Source organism: Notechis scutatus, chromosome 2 (assembly GCF_049901735.1).
Source record: "Notechis scutatus isolate UNSWTSFEM ecotype Mainland chromosome 2, rNotScu1.2, whole genome shotgun sequence".
Classification (NCBI taxonomy): domain Eukaryota; kingdom Metazoa; phylum Chordata; class Lepidosauria; order Squamata; family Elapidae; genus Notechis; species Notechis scutatus.
In genome coordinates, this window is record NC_142010.1 from 138321115 (window position 1) to 138344627 (window position 23513).

At 42.7% G+C, this 23513-nt stretch overlaps 1 protein-coding gene across 1 annotated transcript; it reads right to left on the reverse strand.

Moving 5' to 3' along the window:
- Nucleotides 1-529: 529 nt before the first annotated feature.
- On the reverse strand, nt 530-5429 carry EEF1AKMT3 (EEF1A lysine methyltransferase 3). The gene is made up of 3 exons (XM_026677331.2): nt 5187-5429; nt 3001-3112; nt 530-1584 (listed from the first exon to the last, which is right to left on the reverse strand). Exons 1-3 carry the CDS (start codon nt 5367-5369, stop codon nt 1199-1201), a joined length of 681 nt encoding a protein of 226 aa, XP_026533116.1. The 5' UTR covers nt 5370-5429; the 3' UTR covers nt 530-1198.
- Nucleotides 5430-23513: the final 18084 nt, after the last annotated feature.

A 23513-nucleotide genomic window follows, 5' to 3' on the forward strand; every position in this document is an offset into this window, starting at 1 on the left:
TCAATCTTAATAAAACTTGAGTAGCTATGGAGTTTAGACCCCCCATCCCACCCCAAATCTGGGGATTTTCCATCACTGGTTCTGGATGGGGTTGCACTGCCCCAGACACAATTGGTGTGCAATTCTGCAATTTCTCCTAGGCTCTCAACTTCTGCTTAAGGGTAAAAAAAGAGCCATTGTACAAATACATCTTGTGCATCATTTGCAACCGTACTCGGACCAGGAGGCCCTTAGGATAGTTATTCATGCTTTGATCACCTTGTATTTGCACTACTGCAATGTGCTCTATGGAGCTGGCTTTGAAAATCACACAAAGCCTACCACTGAACCAGAATGCAGCAGCAATAGGTATAGACTGCCTTGCTACATCTGAGTAATTACAACTGGGAGAGCTGCAGAAGCTCCCAGTAGATTTCTCCATTAATTCAAGATGCTGGTTGTCATGCAGCATGACTCAGGGTCTAGATTATTTGTGGGATCACTTGTTTCCAATTATTTGTGGACAAGTTCTGAATCCCTTTCATTCAACTTAGGGGACCTACAAAATGTATCTTTATTCAACCCTGTGAAACAGCGTATCAGCTGAGATTCAGATGCTCTGACTCTGATGTGGATATATATGTTGCCCCAAGTGTGATGTGCGTCAGAGTATATTTTTAACTTGCTGTTTTTCTCACCCAGGAGCAAATGTCAAAGGGCAGACATGCAATTCAAATCAATGAATAAACTTTCCTAAGTGCAGCAGAGTCTACCTCTGTTCACCATTGGAACTACTGCGTTCTGTCTTATGTACACAAACCATTTGTTGCCTCAGACAGCCACTTCCGAACATTCCTGCAAAAAAGAACAAAATGAGACATTCCTGAAAGCCATAACACTCCTAGAAAATACACTCTCCTAAAGATGTAGTAACTTCAGATTTCTCTCACGGTTTCTTCAGGAAAAGAGGATGAAGACATAGAGAGAATGGCTGCCTCATATTAAATCCCCACTGGCAATATATACTTGTTAGGACCGCTGCTGTTTCTTCAGACAGGATTCTTCCTTGCAAGGTTTGCAGATCTGTTCTTACAGAAATTAGTGAGAGATACCAAGTTCACTCCACGCTGAATTCTCAAATCAGTGTGTTTGTTTTCGTTTAAAAAAACGGAAAATGAATATTCCACTGTTTTAAGACCAAAGATAGCCTTGAACCAATTTAACTCTTGCTGGTCACTTTGTAGATGTTAATATTCTCGGTCTCATTCCTAAAGGTGAGTCTTGTGGTGAAGTACATAGGGAGCAGAGTCTCAAAAAACAGTGCTGTACTATGTTCCTCTCTCATTTTTGAAGAGAGATAGATAATGGATTGAGCACCGCATACATGCTGGAGAGTCCGTATCAGGAGTGGGTAAGTGTCCTTGAGATAGACAATATCTGCACCCAGGATGAGGTCATAATTTTGAGGAAAGTCCTTGTGGTCCAGACCCCATGATAGGGCACAAACCCTGGTTCGGGCGATGCATTGTGCAGGCAAATTCCGATGGACATTCTCCTCTATCTGCTTCAAGGCTACGGGAAGATCTGTGATGGTTACATGGCCGCCTAAAAAAGAGAGGGAACTCTGAACAACAAAAAGCTTTCAAGGATTTAGACCACAGGTATTATCCACAACTAACCAAATTATCTCCAGCTATGCTTAAAAACAATAATAAGTCAGAAAGCGCAGCCTTGAGATCCATCTGCTCTCTTGACACATGCAGAACCTTTGTTCTGCATAAAAAAAGGGAATACAAATATCATCATAAAACTTCATGTTGAATTCAATAGTTCTATGCATAACAATATACCAACAAGAAACCGTGAGATGGGATGGCATATAAATGTAATTAAAAAAAATAATAAGTACAGGTAATCCTCGAATTAAACAACAGTTCATTTAGCAATCTTCAAAGTTACAATGGCACTGAAAAAAGTGACTTAGGGCTGTCTTTCATACTTACATCATCATGGTCACGTGATCAAAATTCAGATACTTTGGCAGCTGACTCATATTTATGAGGGTTGCAGTGTCCCGAGGTCATGTGATCACCTGTTGCGACTTTCTGATGAGGAAAGTCAATGGGGAAGCCAGATTCAGGTGAGAACCATGTTACTAACTTAACAACTGCAGTGATTCACACAACAGCTGTGGCAAGGAAGGTCGTAAAATGGGGCAAAATTCACTTAATGGCCGTTTAACTTAGCTACAAAAATTTTGGTCTTAAGTTGAGCACTACCTGTAAGCTTTTAACACATTATACTGTAGATCACAATGACTCATAATCTGTCCCCATGAAACCTTCACCTGCATTACAACATCCGAAGTTTAATTAATACAGGTTAAGTCCTCAACTTACAACCAATCCTTTAGTGACTTTCAACGTTACAACGGCGCTGCAAAAAGTGACATGATCATATTTCACACAACCATTGCAGCATCTTCATGCGATCAAATTTGAGACACTTGGCAACTGCATGTATTTCTGACATGCGGTTGCAGTGTCCCAGAGTCGTACATTTTGTGACCTTCTGGCAAGGTCAATGGGAAAGCCAGATTCACTTAACAACCATGTTACTTACTTAGTGAGTGCTGGTGGCACAGTGGTTAGAATGTAATATTGCAGGCTAGCTCTCCCCACAGCCTGGAGTTTGATCCTGATTGGCTCAAGGTTGACTCAGCCTTCCATCCTTCCAAGGTCAGTAAAATGATGACCCAGATTGTTGGGGGGGCTATATGCTGACATTGTAAACCACACAGAGAGTGCTGCAAACCACAACGGGGAAGTATACAAGTCGTAAGTGCTATTGCTACTAACTTAAAAACTGTAGTGATTCACTTAACAACTGTGGGGAAAAAAGTTGTAAAATGGGGCAAAATTCACTTAACTATCTTGCTTAGCAACAGAAACTCAGGGGTCAATTGGGGTTGTAAGTTGAGGATGATCTTCCCTCTCTTTGTCTGCAGTTAATTCAACATACCAAGAAGCGATGCGAGGATCCCAACAACACCTGTCCCAGCACCAAGCTCTATCACTGTCTTGCCCTGAAAATTCACCTTCTTCGCTTCAAAATATTCACAGAGAGCTAGAGCCTTAAAAACAGATGGATTAACATTTTAGAATGAAAAATTAAAAAAAATGAATATATAGTCCAAATATATGAATTATTTTTGCTTCACATATTTCTTTTGATGCAGGCACCATGTTTTCTACTCTACTAAGTTTTTGTTTCCAAGTGGGCAATGTTTTAGCAATTGTTTTGAGTTACTTTGCATTCAATTTTTTTTTACATAAATCTATTCTATTTCATCACCCTGGTTTCACACACATCAGCAAGTTTATTATTACTTGCAAAATTTATTTCTCTGTCAAATTTCTGAGAAACAATGTTTTCCCAGAATAACTGAAACCCTAATGGTGGTGCTGCCAATTGGAAAATGGGAGGTCTTTTTCAGGCACATCTGGGTGGCCACTGTACAATACAGAATGCTGGATGAGAAAGGGTCTTAGTCTAATTCAGGGGTGCTGGCTGGGGGTTGTGGAATTTGAAGTCCACACATCTTAAAGCTGCCAAGGTTGGATACCCCGGGTCTATTCCACCCAGACCTCCATTCAACACTGGCCTAGAGGGACTTGGTGTCTTTGTTCATCCATATTCCTTGTGACTCTTCTAGGTGCTCCTTCATCTCAAGTGATCTCATCAGAGTTCATACCTAGAATGTAACAAATCCAGGAAGAATCCAGCTATTTACCACCAAATATTATATATTGGATTGACCTTTTTCTAGATTTTTTTTCTTGAAAGGAAAAGTTATGATTCCCCGATATTTACATTTTTCTGAATGAGTAATTAGTCTATACTTGATGTGTTCCTTATAACTAAATATACCTTGTACAAATTTATGTACAATATAATATCTTCCTCTAGCCCTCTCTCTTATTGTTCTTATTCAATTGCCTCCTCTTTCATATATTCATCCTGGCCTTGCTATTTATCCAAAGAAGACACTATTTCCTCCCTTTGGCACTTTATCTCTGCTTATCCCTAGGTACCCGACTGTCTGCAAGTAACCATGATAATGAAAAATGGCAGCATGTATACATTTATGCCAAGGTGAAAACATCACTCTTTTGTCCGTGAACTTTGACATTAGATCCATATATGTAACTCACTGGATTTGTGTCATGACATTGCTATACTTTTCAACTTCTCTCTCCATTGTGTTCCCCCCTGCAAACACCCCTGATGCATTTTTATCTGAGATACCCTTTATCCTTAAGACTTTCAAAATAGTAATATGCTTATTCAGATATGCTAATATGACCATTAGGATATGAATACATTAAAAAGTTAAGCAAACTTGATAGCAGGGCTTGACTTATTCATTATAATGGATTGTGTTGATTCACATTAGTTTAGCATTTTGACTTTTTCTTTGATTTATGTTTGGTTTGAAGTCTCAATTAAATAGTGTTATGAAAATACTTGCACAAGTATATTAAATTGTTCTGGATTATCACATGCCAAGCACACGTATTATATTGTATTAGTTAGAAGACACAGATCTAAATATGCAGAGAAATGAGGCAAATGATATACCAAAGTACATTAAGTAGCCCCTAAAGAAACTGGTCCAATTATGTTCATTCCTTGTTTCTTTTGTGTAATTTATATTTTCCTTGTATTAATGCTATGCAACCAACCCAGCTTCAAAGCTAAGCCAACTGAGAAAAATAGGTGCCAAAGAGAGTTAAATATGTGCATGTAGGGGTGCCAAATCCCCACAGTCCCCTTTGAAACCAGATCACTCCATGTATTTACTATAATGAAACAGGCACACAAAAGCTTTAAATATTCATATTTCTTTGTTGTTAAGGCGTTACTGGTGCTTTTGTTAAATCAACAACTCCTGGGAACGATCACAAATTGTTAAGACTTTAAACTGCTCAAACTTTCTTTGTTCTGCCAATGACTGATACATGCATAAAGAATCTGACTGAACCAGCAGTGCCAGTTACTGGCATAACCATGTCGACCATTAAAGGAGGAGAATATTTTGTAGCTCAGGGTTGATATGAGGGATCCTTGGTGCTCTCTTGCAACCAAGCTCAGAGAGCACCAAGGACCCTTCAATCTCGACCGTCCCAGGCGTGACTTGCGCTCACCGCCTCCCAGACCGGAGCAGCTACTCCCAGCCGCGCCCCGTGGTACTGCGTGATGCTCAGCTCTTGCCCACAGAGCCGATACCGGGTCTGCACAGGAAAAGCATCAGCAAACAACTCCAGTTCCTGCGGAAACACCGACTCTAAACCCACTTCCACGTCGCCTGCAAACACCAGCGCCGCCATCTTTCCAAGTTTTTCTTAGGGGGCTGTCCTGGGGAGGGTAGCCCAGAAGGATCCGGGAACAGCTGGCGTACCCCATTCTGATTGGACAGGAGGGACAGCGCGTCTAATAGCTATTGGATCGCATGGGGAAAGGGGGAGGAGCTTAATCTTGCTCAGTTTCTCCACGTGATTTGTTTTGGTGGCGGGTGTTTACTTTGGTTCTGCTGGGAATGAGCGATAGATCACAGGTGTTCCTTAGACATCCCAAAGATTTAATCTCAGGACTATCAGATCCGGGCCAAAAACAAAAACAAAAAACGCAGACGAATATTAGATGGGAACGAAGATCATCTGGTCTGGCCATTCTGTTAATGCAGAATACGGAATCAAGAACACGTTACATAGAACACTGTTGTCTCTAATGAGGAAACCATTTTCACACGTTGGTAGCAGGCAGGGGGTAAAGAATCTTGACCCCTATAACTTTTCCTTCTTACGATTATCTTAACAAGTGAGATCAAAGTAAATCACCCTGCTATTGAAACCAAGGAAGTCATTATTCAGAATGCAACACTGCATTCATTTTCCCCTGGAACAATAACATTTACTTCTAGAACATCCATATCCTCCACTTAGAGACAAACAACCTACTCTCTAACAAATAATTTGGTTTCAGAAAAAAATTATCCTGTAATCTGCAACTCCTATACTGCAAAAACATGGACTACACAACTTGATCAGGACAAAGCAATTGGTGCTATTTACATAGACTTCTGTAAAGCCTTTGATTCGGTGGTACACAACAAACTACTAAAACTAAAATCTTATGGCATCTCCGGACACCTGCATAACTGGATAGATGCATTCCTGTCAAACAGGCAACAAATGGCCAAAATAGGGCACACCCTATCAAATCCTGTTCCTGTCAACAGTGGTGTCCCCCAAGGCAGCGTTCTAGGACCAACTCTCTTTATACTTCACATAAATGACCTCTGTGATCATATTAAGAGCAACTGCATTCTGTTTGCTGATGATGTAAAGCTATTCAATACCACTGACAATACTGCTACCCTTCAAAAAGACCTTGACTATGTATCAGAATGGTCAAACAAATGGTAACTTCAAATCTCAAAAAACAAATGCTCTGTCTTACATATCGGCAAAAAAAATCAGAATATAAAATACAAGCTAAATAATCAAGACCTTGTTGATGACCCCAGCTATGTCAAGGACCTTGGAGTACTCATCTCTAATGATCTAAGTGCTAGAGCCCACTGTAACTACATAGCCAAAAAGGCATTAAGAGTTGTTAACCTAATCCTGTGTAGCTTTTTCTCTGGTAATATCACACTACTAACTAGAGCATACAAAACATTTGCTAGACCAATACTTGAATACAGCTCATCAGTCTGGAATCTGCATTACATAGCGGATATTAATACAGTCGAGAAAGTCCAGAAATATTTCACGAGAAGAGTATTTCTACTCCTCTACTCGTTGCAGAATACCTTATGCCACCAGACTCGAAATTCTAGACTTAGAAAACCTAGAATTACGCGCCTTCGGTCCGATATAAGTATAGTATATAAAATCATACATTGCAATGTCCTACCTGTCAATGAATACTTCAGCTTCAACCACAACAATACAAGAGTACACAATAGATACAAACTCAAGGTTAACCGCACCAAACTTGATTGCAGGAAATACGACTTCAACAACAGAGTGGTCAATGTCTGGAATACTCTACCCGACTCTGTGGTTTCTTCCCCAAACCCCAAAAACTTTAACCTTAGACTGTCTACTATTGACCTCACCCCTTTCCTAAGAGGTCTGTAGGGGGCGTGCATAAGCGCACCAACGTGCCTACCGTCCCTGTCCTATTGTTTCTTTTTTATTCATATCCATTTCATGTATTCATAACCATGCTTATACTTATACCTGTTATCTAATACTTGCTTGTCAAATAAAATAATAATAATAATAATAATAATAATAATAATAATAATAATAATAATAATAATAATAATAATAATAATAATAATAATAGATAGGATCATACAGGGTATTTGCATCCCTGGATGCCTTGTCTTTGTTTTATTGAAAAATTGCTATTTTTATATTTAGTACTCTTGGACATTTTTAGAGTCATCCTAGAGTCATCGTGACCAGCAATAATATTAAAATGCATTTTATTTTTCTGTAAAATAGTCTGATGCTTTGCAAATATTTGGGAGGGAAATTCAAATAGTCACTGTATGCAAGAAGCTTGATGCAGATGTGAATTGCAAAAACACTTGTCCAAAAATATTCAACAGGGAGGAGGCTCAGGAGAGTATCAGTGATGAGCCCTGCTGGAATGCTCGGTTCGAGTAATTGCCCAAGGAATGCTAGTCCAAATAATCTCACTGAATAGTTCTCACTTAATTCACCATAACAAGTAAGTGTGTATAAAATCACAGCTTTAGTCATGATTACAGTAATTTGGCTGGCCCAAAATGTAATACAAAATGTTTTCCAAATGATTGCTAAACATCGTGGCTCTCGCTATAATAGAGAGGCAGAATAGAAATCCAACTAATAAACAATAACAAATCTATAAATTGTAGCAAAACAAGGACAGTTTTTCTCCTCCAAAGTCTTGCTTTCATTAATGCAGAATTTCTTTTTGGCAAATGTAATAGCTTATCCATTATACTATTACATGTGCTACATTAAGCAACCTATAATTTAAGTCATGGCAATAGTCCACACAAACAGACGCTTACCTTTAGTCCTCAATGTCCTATTTGCTTATTTTCATGAAATTTCTGGCTTGGAGCCTGTTGAAGCACCCTACCATTGGCAATCCTGCTCTCTAGCGTCATTCTATGCGTTTGACTAGTAAAATAATAATGCTGCTGCTAGCTGATTTATGAGCCAGCTCCCAAAGGATCAGAAGGACATTCCGTGTTCCCTGACCCATCTCTGTTAGCTTCACAAGACTGGAGGTTTAAGAACAGGGAAAGAGAAGCCATTCCCACATTCATGAAAAGTCACCTGTTTGCTGAATGCTGAACTTGGAGAAGTGGGGTCAGCTCTTGACGCATATCACAGTTAAAAGTTATCTTTGCAAGACATTCAGACAGAAAAGATGCTCTTGTTTGGCTGACCTAGTTAGAGCATTTAACGAAAACCAACACAGTGTTAAAGATTAAAAGGCCCAGTGAATCCTTGGTATATTTCCATTCTTTTTGTTTAATTTTTCAAGGATTTCAAAGCAGTTATTTTTATGTAATAAAGAATTTATAGTTTGTAATAACCTCCCTGATAACCTTCTATAATACTAATAATTTGTTCCTCAAAAGTATTAAGTATTAAATTATTACAAAGTAGAGATTGGACTAATTCTACTGCAATGGCAAATGTGCTGGACTTGGTTGCAGAGTACAGTACAATTACTATAGGTGATGTGTAGGAGCCTTACTCTGGATATGATCAAGCCAAAATAATTCTGATACAACACATTCTGGACATTGGAAGACAACACGACTAGTCTCTCCTGCTCAGAAATGTTGAGCAATCAATCTTGTATTTTCAGACTGGCAAGACAGATTATAACATGATATTCAAACTGAGAAGAGCTTTAACACTGGCTCAGCTTAATGTTTTGCTGTCAGCTATTCTGGAAAGTAGCCACACACAAAAAAGTCCATATGCTGCTCAATTATGTCCATGTGATACAGATGCCATAGAATGTATCATTCACATTTTATTGTGTTGCTGCTTTTGTAGAGATATTACAATTCATTTTAAGTTCCCATATCTAATAAAATAACCTAGCATTCTGATACCTTCTATATAGATTTTTTTTTTAGTCATTAAGAAAGACTATCTTGTTCAGAATTAATATTGGGGTGATTTATTTATAAAATGATAGCCTTGAAGAAGTAAGTGGATGAAAGCAAGTAATAATAAAAACAACTAAGTTGCTGGGCGGTTGTAGGAAAGAGGAAAGATGTATCAAATTCAAATAATCTCTCTGATCATTCATCCACATCTCTTCACAGAGCAATACGCTGTCAATTGTACAAAGATGATTACTTTTTAACTACTGCCCTTTTGGTTTCCTGTTGGAGTAGCCAAGTCATTCATCCATCTTTGTCAATGTGCGTCAAAGCCACAGGTCATTGTGATGTTCTGAAGTAAATCTTGGGCAATTAACTCTCTGAAGATGATTTCCTAGCTGATATACCATGAAGTGAGCTGGAGGCTCATAACACAGTTACTAAGATAGTACTATTTAGTTTCATGGTATGGGGCTTTTAGCATCCCATTGCATTGCAAATTCTGCTGATGGCCCATTGACATTTTTTGCAAGCAAATTCTTTGAAAATAACACACAATATTCAGATGTCTTAATTGTGTGTCTGTGTGTTTCTGTGCATGCATGTTTCTTTTTTTTACACTGGGTGCATTGCAAGCAGTCCTCCAAGTGCTGGCTGAACCACAACTCCATAAAGAATGGCAAAATGGCCAATAATGAGTGAGAAAGCCAATAAGGACAGACATTTGAAGCACAGGAGAGCTTCATATGACCAAATGTGGTTCAACTGGATGAATGAAAGGACGGGCTAAGTAGAGAAAACAGGATGGAATGGAATGGAATACAAGGTAAGGGGGAAAAATCTTCTGGAAGTGAGTGGGAAGCCAGTATAAGAATCAACTAAGAGCCATCATGTGGTCAACCTGATGAAAGGTGAAAGTGCCATAATAGCAATAGCACTTGGACTTATATACCGCTTTACAGTACTTTATAGCCCTCTCTAAGCTGTTTACAGAGTCAGCATATTGTCCCCAACAATCTGGGTCCTCATTTTACCCACCTCAGAAGGATGGAAGGCCGAGTCAACCTTGAGCCTGGTGAGATTCAAACTGCCAAATTGCAGGCAGCCGGCAGGCAGCAGAAGTAGCCTGCAGTACTGCATTCTAATCACTGTGCCACCATGGCTAATGGGAGAGGGGACCCAAGAAAAAACTGCACATAGTTTCTTCCTGCTTTATCCCAGATTTATCCATCACCCCACAGATCTGTCAGCTGGGCTGCTTTGCCAGTCCAAGTGATAAACCTGCATTCCAAAACAGAGCCAGAGAAGAGATGCAGATAAAGAGGAGTTTATATGGTGCAGTGCAATTGCTTCCTTCCTGCTCCATCAGCTCGTCAAATGACCTGTTTTTAGACCCAGATTTAATGGACTTCTCCCTACTTGAGAAAATGGCAGAAATATTGATTTCATCCTAGTTTTCAAAGAAACATGTATGACAAGAGATGGCAGTACTGGCAAGAAACAGCCACAGCTGGCAGAAACAGCCAGAAATATCCCACAAAGAACGCAACATGGCCCTTCCCCAATGTCATAAAAATATGACAATGTGCAGGACTTGAAAAATCCTACTGGAAAGGACACGGAGCATGGAAAAGAAAGTGGGTGCTTTTCAGGGCTAGAGAGAGAACAGAAGACAAACCGTGGCCGCATCAAGGCTTTGAAGTCCATGTGCTGCAATTAGTGCTCCCAGGGGACTGTCGAATCAAATAGGAAGAAGCAGGAGGAGCAAAAACCCTTTTCCTTTTTGTCTTCCTTTCTTTTGGCCACCTTCCCCTTTTCCCTGCTTGGCTCATCTGTTTACAATTTATTGAGCTGCAATCCACTGTTGGCATTAATCTTTCGTAACAGAAAGTAATGACTGAAAGTGGTAAGTGACTAAGATGGAGCCTGGTCCGGAGGGCACATTGCCACCCTATTTATTCCTCTCCCCTCTACCTTTCGTTCCCTCTGTTTTGGCCTCTTGCATTCCGACACCAGAGCAGCAGCAGCAGCAGCAGCAGCCTTAATGTGACCGTTGTGTTTCTTCCATAGTGCATCCTGTCGTGTCCGGCGCAGGAAGGAAGCTCGGAGTCAGTGACAAAGTTCAGCTCTTTATTGTGCTCCAGTACATGCTTGGGAAAGGAAGGAAAAACCCCGGCTTTTATTTCCAAGCGCGCGCCCGCGACCAATGACATCGTTTTGAATCTCCCGCTCTTGGCTCAACCAATAGCGGAGATTCTTAACGACCAATCCGGGCGGCTTGCCCGACCAATCCAGTTGCGCGCTTTAGCCAATCGCAACGCGGGGTTTGCAAGTATGTTAATTCTTTGTACAGAACACCCCTCCTCTTGGTTCGTTCCTACGCAATGTAGTCCCGTAAGTAGGCGGGCTCCGTACTTGTCTACTGGACCTGCGCAGGTCAGTTGTTTCCTGGCTCCGGCCTGTTCGGTCGGGGTTTTTGTTGCTCTCAGTCTATTTGATGGAATCGTCTGGAGTGTGGGCCTGCTGCTGCAGCTCCCTCCCGGTCTACCCGGGTTGGTCGAGCTGCGACTTTTGCCGCTCCCGCTTGGTCTTTCCGGGCTGGTCGAGCTGGCTTGGCTGCTTCTCCCTGGTGTGGCTTCGAGTTGGCTGATATCTGGTGAGTATAGTTGGTTGTGTTCTATTCTTTCTTGGTCCCCTGTATTTTCCCTCCCCCTTGGTTTGTGTTAATGGGGTTGTCTGTGCTTGCTTGCGCGTGTCGGTTGTGTTTTTTATTCGAGATCTTAACTGATCTATGTGGCGTTTCCATGCTTGTCCGTCCGTTGTTTGTAGTCTGTATGAATGGGGACCTGTTATTTGGGTTATAGTTGCCGGTACCCATAGTGGGTCTCCGGTAAGGTTTTGCGTAGACTGCATCGCCTGGTTTAAATGCCCGGTGTTTGCTTGATGAGTCCGGGGGTTTTTCCGGGTTGTATGTGGGGTGCAGTCTGTCAAGTGGGGACCTTAGTTTCCTCCCCATCAGTAATTCTGCCGGGCTTTTGTTTGTTGTCGTGTTAGGGGTTATATGTTGTATTAGAAGCAGTTTATTTATTTTTTTCCTGTATATTCCCGTGCTCGATTTTCTGGATGGTTTTTTGTGAATTGGACCATCCGTTCTGCCCTACCGTTGGCCGCCGGATGAGCCGTCGCTGTCAAGGCGTGTCGTATGCCCTTTTCTGCTAGGAATTTTTGAATTCCAGCGAGGTGAATTGGGGCCCGTTGTCCGACACGATAACATCAGGAAGGCCGTGGGTCGCGAACAGTTTATTTAGTACCCTGGTGACGGCTTCAGTTGTGGTGGTTTTCATGTTGCTTACCTCCAGCCAATTGGAGTAAGCGTCCACCGTGATGAGGAATGTGTGTCCCCTTGTGGGACCGGCAAAATCTATATGTATTTCTAGACCATGGTCCCCTGGGGTCTCCCATTCTAATATTGGCGCGGCAGGGGATTTGGTCTGGTTTCTTGGCAGCGTGAACACCTGGCCACCCACCCTTCAATTTCTTTATCTATGCCTGGCCACCACGCGTAACTTCTGGCCAAGGCTTTTGTTCATACGATGCCTGGGTGCCCGTCATGCAGAAGTTTTAATACTTTCCTTTGCAACTTCTCTGGTACGACCACCCTGTCCCCCATAACAAACAACCTTTCTGTAGAGATAGTTCTGTTTGTCTGTTTCTGAAGGGTTTGAATGATTCGTCGTTGTCTTTTTCCGGCCACCCTTTCTCTACCCAGTGCAATACCCGCGCCAGACGTTTGTCTTTATTTGTTTCTCGGGCAATGTCTGGCGCGGTTATGGGCAGGTCGGGTAGCGCCTCTATGCTGAGGGTGGTCGTCGTGGGTGCTGGGTCGTCGTCGAGGTCGGGTAATGGCGAGCGGCTCAGTGCGTCTGCATGGGTGATTGTCTTACCGGGCGGTGTGTGAGCCGGGTCGTAGCGGCGAGAATTTGGACCACCTTGTCATCCTGGGGGATAGGATGTTCGGTGTGGCCCTGTTTCCGCCAGGATTCCTAGCAACGGTTTGTGATCTGTGATAATTGTGAATCGACGGCCGTAAAGATACTCGTGGAATTTCTTTACGGCTGCGATGGCAAGGGCTTCCTTGTCTAGTTGGCTGTAGTTTCTTTCTGGCTTGCTAAGTGTTCTTGAGAAAAATGCAATGGGTGCTTCTTTTCCGTCCGTTAGGGTATGGCTGAGGACGGCACCGGCCTAAAAGGTGAGGGCGTCGCATGTGACAGTAAGGGGTAGAGTCTCGTTGTATTGTATGAGGACGGCGTCCGAGGTTAGCAGGTCTTTTGTTTTCCTGAATGCGGTTTCCTCACGCGTCCCCCAGGACCATTTTGTCGTTTTGTCCAGTAGTCTATGCAAAGGCTCCGCCGCGGTTGCCTTTTGGGGTAAGAACACGTTATAAAAATTGAGTAGTCCCAGAAATGCCTGTAACTCTGTCTTGTTTTTGGGGTCGGGCTTCCTTGATGGCTTTTACTTTGTTCCCGGTCGGGTAGATGCCATGTCGGTCTAGGAGGTACCCCAGAAACTCGACTTTCTCTGTGTAAAGTTGGCATTTCTCCCTTTTCACTTTTAAACCGGCCCCTTTGAATTTCTCTAGTACTTCCCTTAGGCGACCCTCTAGTTCTTCCCGGTTGGTTGCTGATACTAGTACGTCATCGAGTAGGGACCACCCCTTTTATTCCTTGTAGGAGTCTCTCCATGAGGCTTTGAAAGATCCCGAGGGCCACGCTGACTCCAAACTGGAGTCGGTTAACAGCAACGCCCCGGTGGGTGACAATAGTCTGTGCCTCGGCGGTTTCATCATCGACCGGCAGCTGCTGATAGGCTTGTGCCAGGTCGAGCCCGTGAACTTTGCCCCCCAGTGAGTGAAGTAGATGTTGCCGACTGGGACAGGGTATGCGCTTTGTTGCAAGGCGCAGTTGAGGGTGGCCTTTTAGTCCCCACAAATCCTTATTGACCCGTCTGGCTTAACTGGGGTGATTATTGGGGTCTCCCACCGGGCGTGATCAATTGGCTGCAGAACCCCTGTTTGGCGAGCTTGTCAAGCTGCTCGTCTATTTTCCCCCGAGCGCGAAGGCACCCGCCTCGGCTTTAGGCGGATGGGGTTGACGTTTGGGTCTAAACTGAAAGAGATAGGGGTCCCGGTACTTGCCTAAGGTGCCGTCGAATACTTCCTGGAAGTCCTTAGCCAGCTGCTGTTCCCAGTCAGTTTCCTCAGTGCGGTTTATCCCGGTGACCCGATGCCCAATGGTGCGAACCATTGGAGTCCCAGGAGGCTTGGTCGGTTCCGGTCCACTATTGTGATGGGAAGTTTTGCGGTGCGGCCCTTGAAGGCTACGTTGAACTGTCCGGTCCCGATGACGGGATGCGGTTCCCTTGGTAGTCTTTGACTATCAATCTTTGGTTCTCTAGCTCAGCCTTGTGGAGATTTGGTACTAGTCGCTTGATTTCTTCCCAGGCGATCATGGAAAGGTAGGACCCGGAGTCCACCTCCATGCGGCAAAGTTCGCCCTCGATGCTTACTTCCACGTAGACCTTACGGGTATCGTTGGTCTCGGCGTGGCCAGTGTGAGTGTCTGGTGGGTTTCCTCCCTCTGTTGGTCTCCCCCGTTTCGTCCGGCCCCGGCTGTCCCTATTCCAACGAGTGTCGGGTTGGTGCTCTCGGTTCCTGGGAAGTGTTGTCTCGCCGCCGGTTGCTCGGCTCTCGGCCGGGGCTGTAATTTTTCCTAAGCTGGCAGACTCGGGCGATGTGGCCCCTCTTGTTGCAATTCCGACAGGTCGCGTCAAAAAACGGCAGTCTGCTCGGTAGTGGTTGCCCCCGCACCCCGCACACTGGGTCCCCGACTTACGACCTCGTTGGTCTCGTTGTGTCTGGAGCCGATGGACGTCTTCTTCTTCTCCTTCGTCTGGGGTGTCAGGCGGAGTCCAGGTCGCCATGGTGTGTGGCGGTTTCTCGGCGGTTAGCCTCGGGGTTGTCGGCGCGGTCCCGTTCTCCGCTTTCTGTAGTCGAGCTGCCGATTTCTTGGTGGCTTCGCGGCGGGCGCTTCTGCCAGGGTGACATCGAGACTGATGTCCCCCTTTGCCATTAGACGGCTTTTCAGTGCCTGGTCCCGGAGACCTAGGACCACGCGGTCTCGGAGGATGTCGTCTAGTTCATGGAATTCACACAAACCCCCGAGGTCCCTTAGAGCGGCTATGAAGTCGTTTATGCTCTCGTCCTGCCGCTGATTTCGCCGGTAGAATTCGTCTCGTCGGATGAGGATGGGCACGGTGGGAGCGTAGTGGTTTTTTAGCAATGGCGCAAGGTCGGCCCAGTCCATCGTCTTTACGTCTGCGGGTTTGGCGAGGCTTTCGCCATTTTGAACACTGCGGGCCCGCAGTGTGTCAGGAAAACAGCCCTTTTCTTGTTTCCGTTGGCATCCTTCAAGTTGCTACTCTCGAGGTACATCTGGAAAGCGATCAGCGTACGATTCCCAGTCCTCGGTAGCCGGGTTGGTGTGCGGGCGGAGTGAGGCGCCATCGTGTTGGTCTTTGTCTTCCTCCGGACACGTGCTTGGTGGTTCCTTCTTGTATCCCACCTTCGTCGCCAGTGTCGTGTCCGGCGCAGGAAGGAAGCTCGAGTCAGTGACAAAGTTCAGCTCTTTATTGTGCTCCAGTACATGCTTGGGAAAGGAAGGAAAAACCCGGCTTTTTATTTCCAAGCGCGGCCCGCGACCAATGACATCGTTGAATCTCCCGCTCTTGGCTCAACCAATAGCGGGAGATTCTAACGGACAATCCGGAGCGGCTTGCCCGACCAATCCGGTTGCCGCGCGCTTTAGCCAATCGCATACGCGGGTTTGCAAGTATGTTAATTCTTTGTACAGAACACATCCTGTATGGCAGCTTCCAGCACCACTGGGATGGTGCCCATGGTTGCATTGGCAGCTGGTTGCAGCTAAGACTGCAGCTGCTGCTTGAACCCACCAGATAATGTCCTTTCAACACTTCTCTCTGCCATGCAGGGTAATTGTCAACACCACGGGAAGGGAAACATTGGCCCTCTTTTGCTCCTTCCAACATTTAGATCACTTTCTGCAATAGACACTGTCAAGGGTAACGAGCTGGGGCAATTGAGAAGGAAGTAGGGATAGGTGTGCAGAAGTCAAAGAAATAAGGAAGGAAGGACTTCAGGGAACCCAGCATAAGGCCAGGTTATATAAAGACTGTTTCTTCTCCCCAGTTACATCTAACCTGTCCCATCAGGTCTGGCAGGAGAGGCATATTAAGAGTCTCGTCCATTAAACAATGTCATCTGACAGAACTCAGGAGGCGGGTTTTTTCTGCTTGGCACTCACCACTTGGCACATCAGTCTCCCCCACGATTAGATTAGTGCCCAACCTTGCTGGCCTTCAGGAAGTCTCTTAGGTTATGGTTCAGTCATTGTGCCTGGGGATCCAATGGTGGTACTGAGCCTGCTGGTTGATTGCATTGTTAATAATGTACTGGTACTGTCCTGCAAATTAGTTTTATTGTTTTAATTCACCGTTTTAATTGGTTTCAGTGGCTTTTATTTTGCTGGCATTGCCAAGTGTTGCTTTAATTAGGTGAGCCACCCAGAATCGCTTAAGTGAGATGGGCAGCAATATAAACTGAATGATAGGAAAAAAAATCAATAACATCGTTGGTTGTAGAGAGGGAGTGTGGTCTCATTCTACCTGACCAGCTGGTTGAAACGAGAAGAAATTTCCTCTTCCTCTTCTTTGATTGTGTTTCTGTGCGGATTAAAAAGCTCACAATCTCAAACCAATACAGGATTTGGGTTTTCTGAAGAAGTCTGATTCTTTTCAAAAATTTGCCTTGTGCAAGAGGTATTTTCTCTGAAGACTTGTGTTTCACATTGATGATGCAACATTACTAATTATGGCTCTCAAGTTGCCACTTTCTGCCAATTTCTGAGGGTTGCAGTTTTATTTCTACATCCTGTCCTGAAAATCACGTGACTTATTCTATTAGCCATCTGCATAACGAAGATGGGACTTATTATTGTGCACTGCAGCTGTTTTGCAATTCCAGTTTGATTGAATCCCTATTACTGGCAGAGCTCATAAAAAGAAGGGGGACCATCCTTCAAAGAAAATTGAAGTTCTGCTTTTCAAGAAATATGACTAAATAAATAAAAGTTCTGCTTTTCAAAACAGTACAAGAGAAACGGGATAGATTTTTTTAAAAATTATTTCTGAAAAGTCCAGAATATTTCTGCTTATGCTGTGATAAATTCCTCCACTCAACTGGCTATATGGTATTCAACACTAATATTTGCACTCTGCAGAATATTTTATTTATGAATGGATATAGGAAATAATAATGTCATAAAGGAAACCCAAGATTGAAATGAGCATACAAATTACATGGATTTATGATAAAAATATAGAACATGGAATCATAGAGCTGGAAGGTCTTCTAGTCCATTCCCCTGCTCAAAGAAGGAAATCTTATACCATCTTGATGAAATGGCTGTCCAGTCTACATTTGAAGACCTCCAATGATGGAACACCCAGTACTCCAAGAGGCAAGCTATTCCACTGATTAACTGTTCTCACTGTCAGAAAAGTTCCCCTTACTTCTAGGTTGGATCTCAATTTAACATGCTTCCACCCATTACTTCTTGTCCTGCTCTCTGATGCTTTGGAGAATAAATCAATCCCCTTTGCTTTGTGACGTTCCCTTAATTCTTCTCTTTGATAGGCTGGACATATCTAGCTCCCTCAACCATTCATCATACGATGTAGCTTCCACTCCAGACCTTTTATTATCTTTGTTGCTCTTCCCTGCAAATGTCCTAGGGTCTCAGCATCTTTTTTGTATTGTGGTGACTGGAAATATGTGCCAGTATTCCAAGTATTCACCACTGCAGTATAAAGTGGTATTACCATATCCCGCAATCTTGATACTATCCCTCTGTTGATGCAGCCTTGGATTGCATTGACTCTTTCAGCAGCTGCAGCACAATGCTGGTTCATAATTAAGTGGTGGACCACCAGAACATCTGGATCTCTCTCACAATTATTACTTTTGAGTACTACTTTATACCTGGGTATTTGGTTTTTCCTGCCTAAGTGCAGAAGCTTATTTTTCTCACCCAGTGAACTGCATCTTGTTGGCTAGGGCTCAATGCTCAAATCTGTCAACATCCTTCTGAATCTTGAGTCTACCTTCCAAAGTGTTAGCAATTCCCTCCAGTTTGATGTCTGCGAATTTGATCAGTTTCCTTTCTATCCCCTTGTTTAGAACATTTATGAAGATGTTGAAGAGTACACTTGGCCCCAATACAGAACCTTGTGGTTCCCCACTGCATGCTTCCCTCGATGTCGTTGTAGTTCCATTGTGAACTACACGTTGGGTGCTGTAGTCCTTAATGGAATGACATCTACATGGAGGTTTTTTTTTTTTTTACTTTAGTTAATTTTACTTGGATGCTGTCTCATAGAAGTGAGCCTAGTATGAAGTGAATACAGCCTCAACATGTAAAAACCTATAGGGGTGACTTCCCATCAGAGGGAGGTCAGGGGCCTGGCAATGATTGGAAGCTAAGGGAATATAAGAACCGTAGTTTTCTGCCTACCCAAGAATGGGTGAATAATTGCTTCAGCTAAGCAGTGGAAAAATTATTGGAAGAAGACACTGATTGGTTGTCACTTTAGTCTGTTACGAAAAGGTTTTTTTTAAATTCTTAAATCAGGAAGAGAAATCCATTTTCTGTTGAGAGCCACAGTCCCTAGAGTAGAATTTGGTCCAAATTAGATAAGTAAGGGAGATCTCACACATGGAGACTATATAACCTGAACTGATATCTGATTAAAGATGGGCATTGCTGCCTACTGATTCCAATTTTTCCCCAGAACCTGACTAAATTGAGTTCTGGAAAATTACTGTAAGTACTCCCAAAGCAAACTCTGACTCTTTGCCAAAAATAACTAAACAGAAATGCAAATTGTAATTGGGAATATCCAATTACTTGGAGTTTCAGAAATAGAGCCAGCTAATCTGCTGTGAGGAGATTTCCCGCCTCCTTCAGTTCTCCAAGCCTTTTCCCTCTCCTAAAGCCCCCATCTTAACCCGTTTCCCAAACCATGAACCTTCTCCCACCCCCTTGACCATATATTTCAAGAGAAAACAAAAGCTCTAATTCCCAGTTAGGAGCTGTTATTGTACAGGTAGTCCTTGACTTACAACAATTCATTTAGTTACAACGGTACTGAAAAAATGACCATTTTTCACACTAATGACCGTAGCAGCACCCCCATGGTCACGTGATTTACATTCGGATATTGACAACTGAGTTATATTTATCACAATTGCAATGGCCTAGGATCACACGATCCCCTTTTGTGACCTTCTGACAAGCAAAGTTAATGGGGAAACCAGATTCACTTAACAACCGTGTTACTAATTTAAGAACTGCTGTGATTCGCTTAACAAATGTGGTGAGAAAAGTTGTAACAATTTTCTCACTTAACAACATAAATTTTGGGTTCAAGTGTAGCCATAAGTTGAGGAGTACCTGTATATTCCCACCATGAATGGATGAATGAATTCTTTATTGGCCAAGTGTGATTGGACACAAGGAATTTGTCTTAGTGCAAATGCTCTCAGTGTACATAAAAAGAAAAGATACATTCGTCAAGAGTCAAGAATCATAAAGGTGCAACACTTAGTGATAGTCATAGGGTACAATAAGCAATCAAATCATACTGGGAAACAGGCAGTATAAATCGTTAGGATACAAGCGACAAGGTTAAAGTCATACAATCACAAATGGGAGGGGATGGGTGATAGGAACGATAAGAAGATTAATAGTAATAGTAATGCATCCTTGCTTTTCACCTATCCAATGTAGAATTCAGGGTTGCATTATGCAGTTTTAAGGCTTTCTTGCAGTTGAACTCTTACAAAACATGTCCTGGCAATGACCTTTTTTTCCTGCCATGCTCTAGTGTTGCTTTCACCTTATGCCCGCCCCAAACCTGGGATAGCCTTAAATTTTCTTCTGCTATTCCAGTGTTACATTTATGTCCCCTCACACTTCCCATTCCAACAGTGCTTAGCCATGTACACAGTCTGAACACTTGATCAGCCATTCATTTAGTGGTGCTGTTAAGCCCCTAGGAGGCAGGATCATTGGCCCATTTTTCTATTGGCTATTTTAGACAGATGTGGACACATCCCTTCTCCTCCTGGGCCCTATTCCACAGGGTCATTCTGGTTTGAACAATAGGGGAGTCCAGATTTTTCAAACCAGTGTCTCCCACTTCATTAACTTAACCCTGAGCCAATCAGCAATGTGAAAGTGTGATTTCACTGAAGGAGGAAGAGAAAGAGGCCTTGTTTGAATTTTTTGAAATTGATTTGAAATGAGTCTAGATAGACTAGCCTTCTGTCACCTAGCCCTCTTTAGATGTTTGCAAGTCCTTAATTACTATGATGATCATTGCAGGCCAATTGATTTGGTAGGTGTACAATTTGGGATATTTCAACAATTTCGGGAATAGATAGGTAACCATCTGACTTATTGAAGACAAACTTGGTATTCCTGATACAGGTGGTCCTCAACTTATGGTCACAATTGAGCCCAAAATTTATGTTGCTAAGTGAAACATTTATTAAGTGAACTTTGCCCCATTTTACGACCTTTCTTGCTACAGTTGTTAAGTGAATCATTGCAGTTATTAAGTTAGTAACACGGTTGTTAAGCGAATCTGGTTTTCCCATTGACTTTGCTTGTCAGAAAGTTGCAAAAGGTGGTGACCCTGCAGCTGTCATAAATATGAACCAATTGCCAAACATTTAAACTTTATCAGGTGACTATGGGGATGCCACAACGATTGTAAGTGTTAAAAACAATTATAAGTCACTTTTAAATGCCGTTGTAAGTTTGAACAGTCACTAAATGAACTGTTGTAAGTTTTGGTCTATCTGTAGTGATAAGACACAAGAAACAAAGGTAACTTGCTTTGGCCATGAGGGAAAAAAAATCAATATCCATATTAAAATAAAAAATAATCTTGATTTTACCATCAAGAAATATATTTCTAAAAGTAGATGACGGGAGCAGGAAGGAAGGTGGCAGTACTGAAGAAATGAAATCTGCCTAGTCAGGATCAGCTGTGCGTGAGACAAAAAAATTAACTGTTGAGGCTGCATCCAAGACTTTTCAGGATTACTGGAAAGAAAAAGCAAACCAACAAGGATTGATCCACAGCCGTCATTTCTTTTTCAATTAAGCTCTTACCTGAATTGTAACATATTTGCTTTCTTATAAAGCCATTTAAGAATCTAAAAAAGGAGGCTATTTTTGACTGGTAACTATAGCCCCAAATATAATTTCTCCATCCCCAACCCCCTTATGCACTGATAGGCTGTTAGAAGACATTCAAGATTTAGCTATAAGAAAGAGCCATGAGTCAGAACAAGTAAATTGCACAACTGTAGGAAGTATTCTAAGCAAAGTAAACCAATTCCAAGAAGTAAACCAATATCTACAACCAGATAAATTTTGCTTAGGAATGATGATGAATTTGGGAGGAGCACAGAAATGGATGTTGAACAAAACTGGCCCCATAGTCGCATTGCTTAAAAATGCCTCCATATGCTTTATTTCTGTCCCCATTTATCATTTCAACTAGCTCAGGAAAGCTGGAAAGATTTCTATTTTCTTAGTGATATATTCGAAGTCCTGTTTGAGAACGAATTGAAATTCAAGAGGAGCATCTCCAGGTTCAGTGGTAACTTAGCAGGGTCAATAGAGCCATAATGAATGGAAGGACTGGAAAAGGACTCAAATCTCCATTATCTAGACTCCCCCCCCCCCCAGCTGAAGGGAATTCTCAAGTCAACCCAACTCTTAACAACCCAAACTACCTGCAAGTCAAGATTTTGCTAGTCAAAATATTAGTCAGGGCAAGCCACTAGTACAGCGGTGTCAAACTCAATTTCATTGAAGGCCGCATCAGGGCTGTGGTTGACATTGGGTGGGGGCGTAACTGACTGGGTGGGTGTGGCCAACTGGGTAGGTGTGGCCAGCTTGACACCACTCTCCAAAGTCTTTGCACTGGGTAGACTGGGCCGAAGCCACACTGGCTCGATGTTTCCTCTTCACATTGGATAGACCAGGCTGAAGTGACAAAGGCCAGCCCCGTACATTTTTCAGGACAGCCCCATGGGCTGATTCCAACCACATTGCAGGCCGGATCTGGCCTGCGGGCCTTGTGTTTGACCCCCCTGCACTAGTATATAAATAGAGAGCAAACTCCACTTCCTTCTAGCCAGAGGTGGTGGTATTCAGCAGGTTCTGACCAGTTCTGGAGAATCAGTAGCGGAAATTTTGAGTAGTTCACAGAACTGGCAAATACCACCTTTGACTGGAGATTTTACAGTATCCTTCCCCTGCCATGCCCACTAAGCCACGCCCACAGAACCGGTAGTAAAAAAAAAATGAATCCCACCACTGCTTCTAGCACTGATGATGTTACCTAGTTTAGTAATGAAATGTCTACAAGAAAACAATCAAGCTCAGAGAGCACCAAGGACCCCATAGTTCAGCCCTGAACTACAAACATTCTCTTCTATTTATACTAGTCACCCTATTGCAGGAATTCTCAGGGGTACATTTTAATTTAAAAAAAAAAATACTAATGAAAAAGATCTGTAAAAACATGGTCATAAATTAAAACAAGATGTTATATTAAACCAAGGAAATATAGCTCTCAGACCTCTGTATTACTTTTCGGACTTTTGACCACCTCAATATTGTTTTTGCAACTTCTAGATAATCTTAAATTTTTCAAACAGCTCAGAAAAGAATCTCACTTACTACGCGCTTCCTTTCATTTGTCAGCTATTAACAAGGGTTGCAATGCACACGTCCATTTTTCTGGGTTAAAATTCTTACACTGAAACCCTGAGTCTACTCATATTCTGCATCAACCCTTTCTGGAAAATAACAGATTGTGCCTTAAAAAAATTTTTTTTGAGACAAACCATGTAACAACACAATGCTTTTGAGAATGGACAGAAAAGTCCCATAGAGACTATCCTATTATATATGGTGCCCACATAAGGTGACAATGGAGGGGGGTGATCAGCTTAAACATCATGCTGGAAAGGTATTTCCAGAGAAGTAATACTTGGGAAGGGAAGGGTTAACCTTATTTCATTTATTGCTTTTTAAAAAATCTTAAATTGGACTGACAAAGTTACCCATGATGAACGTCCATGGCTGAAGGTGAACTTAAACCAAGGCCTCCCCAGAACTGA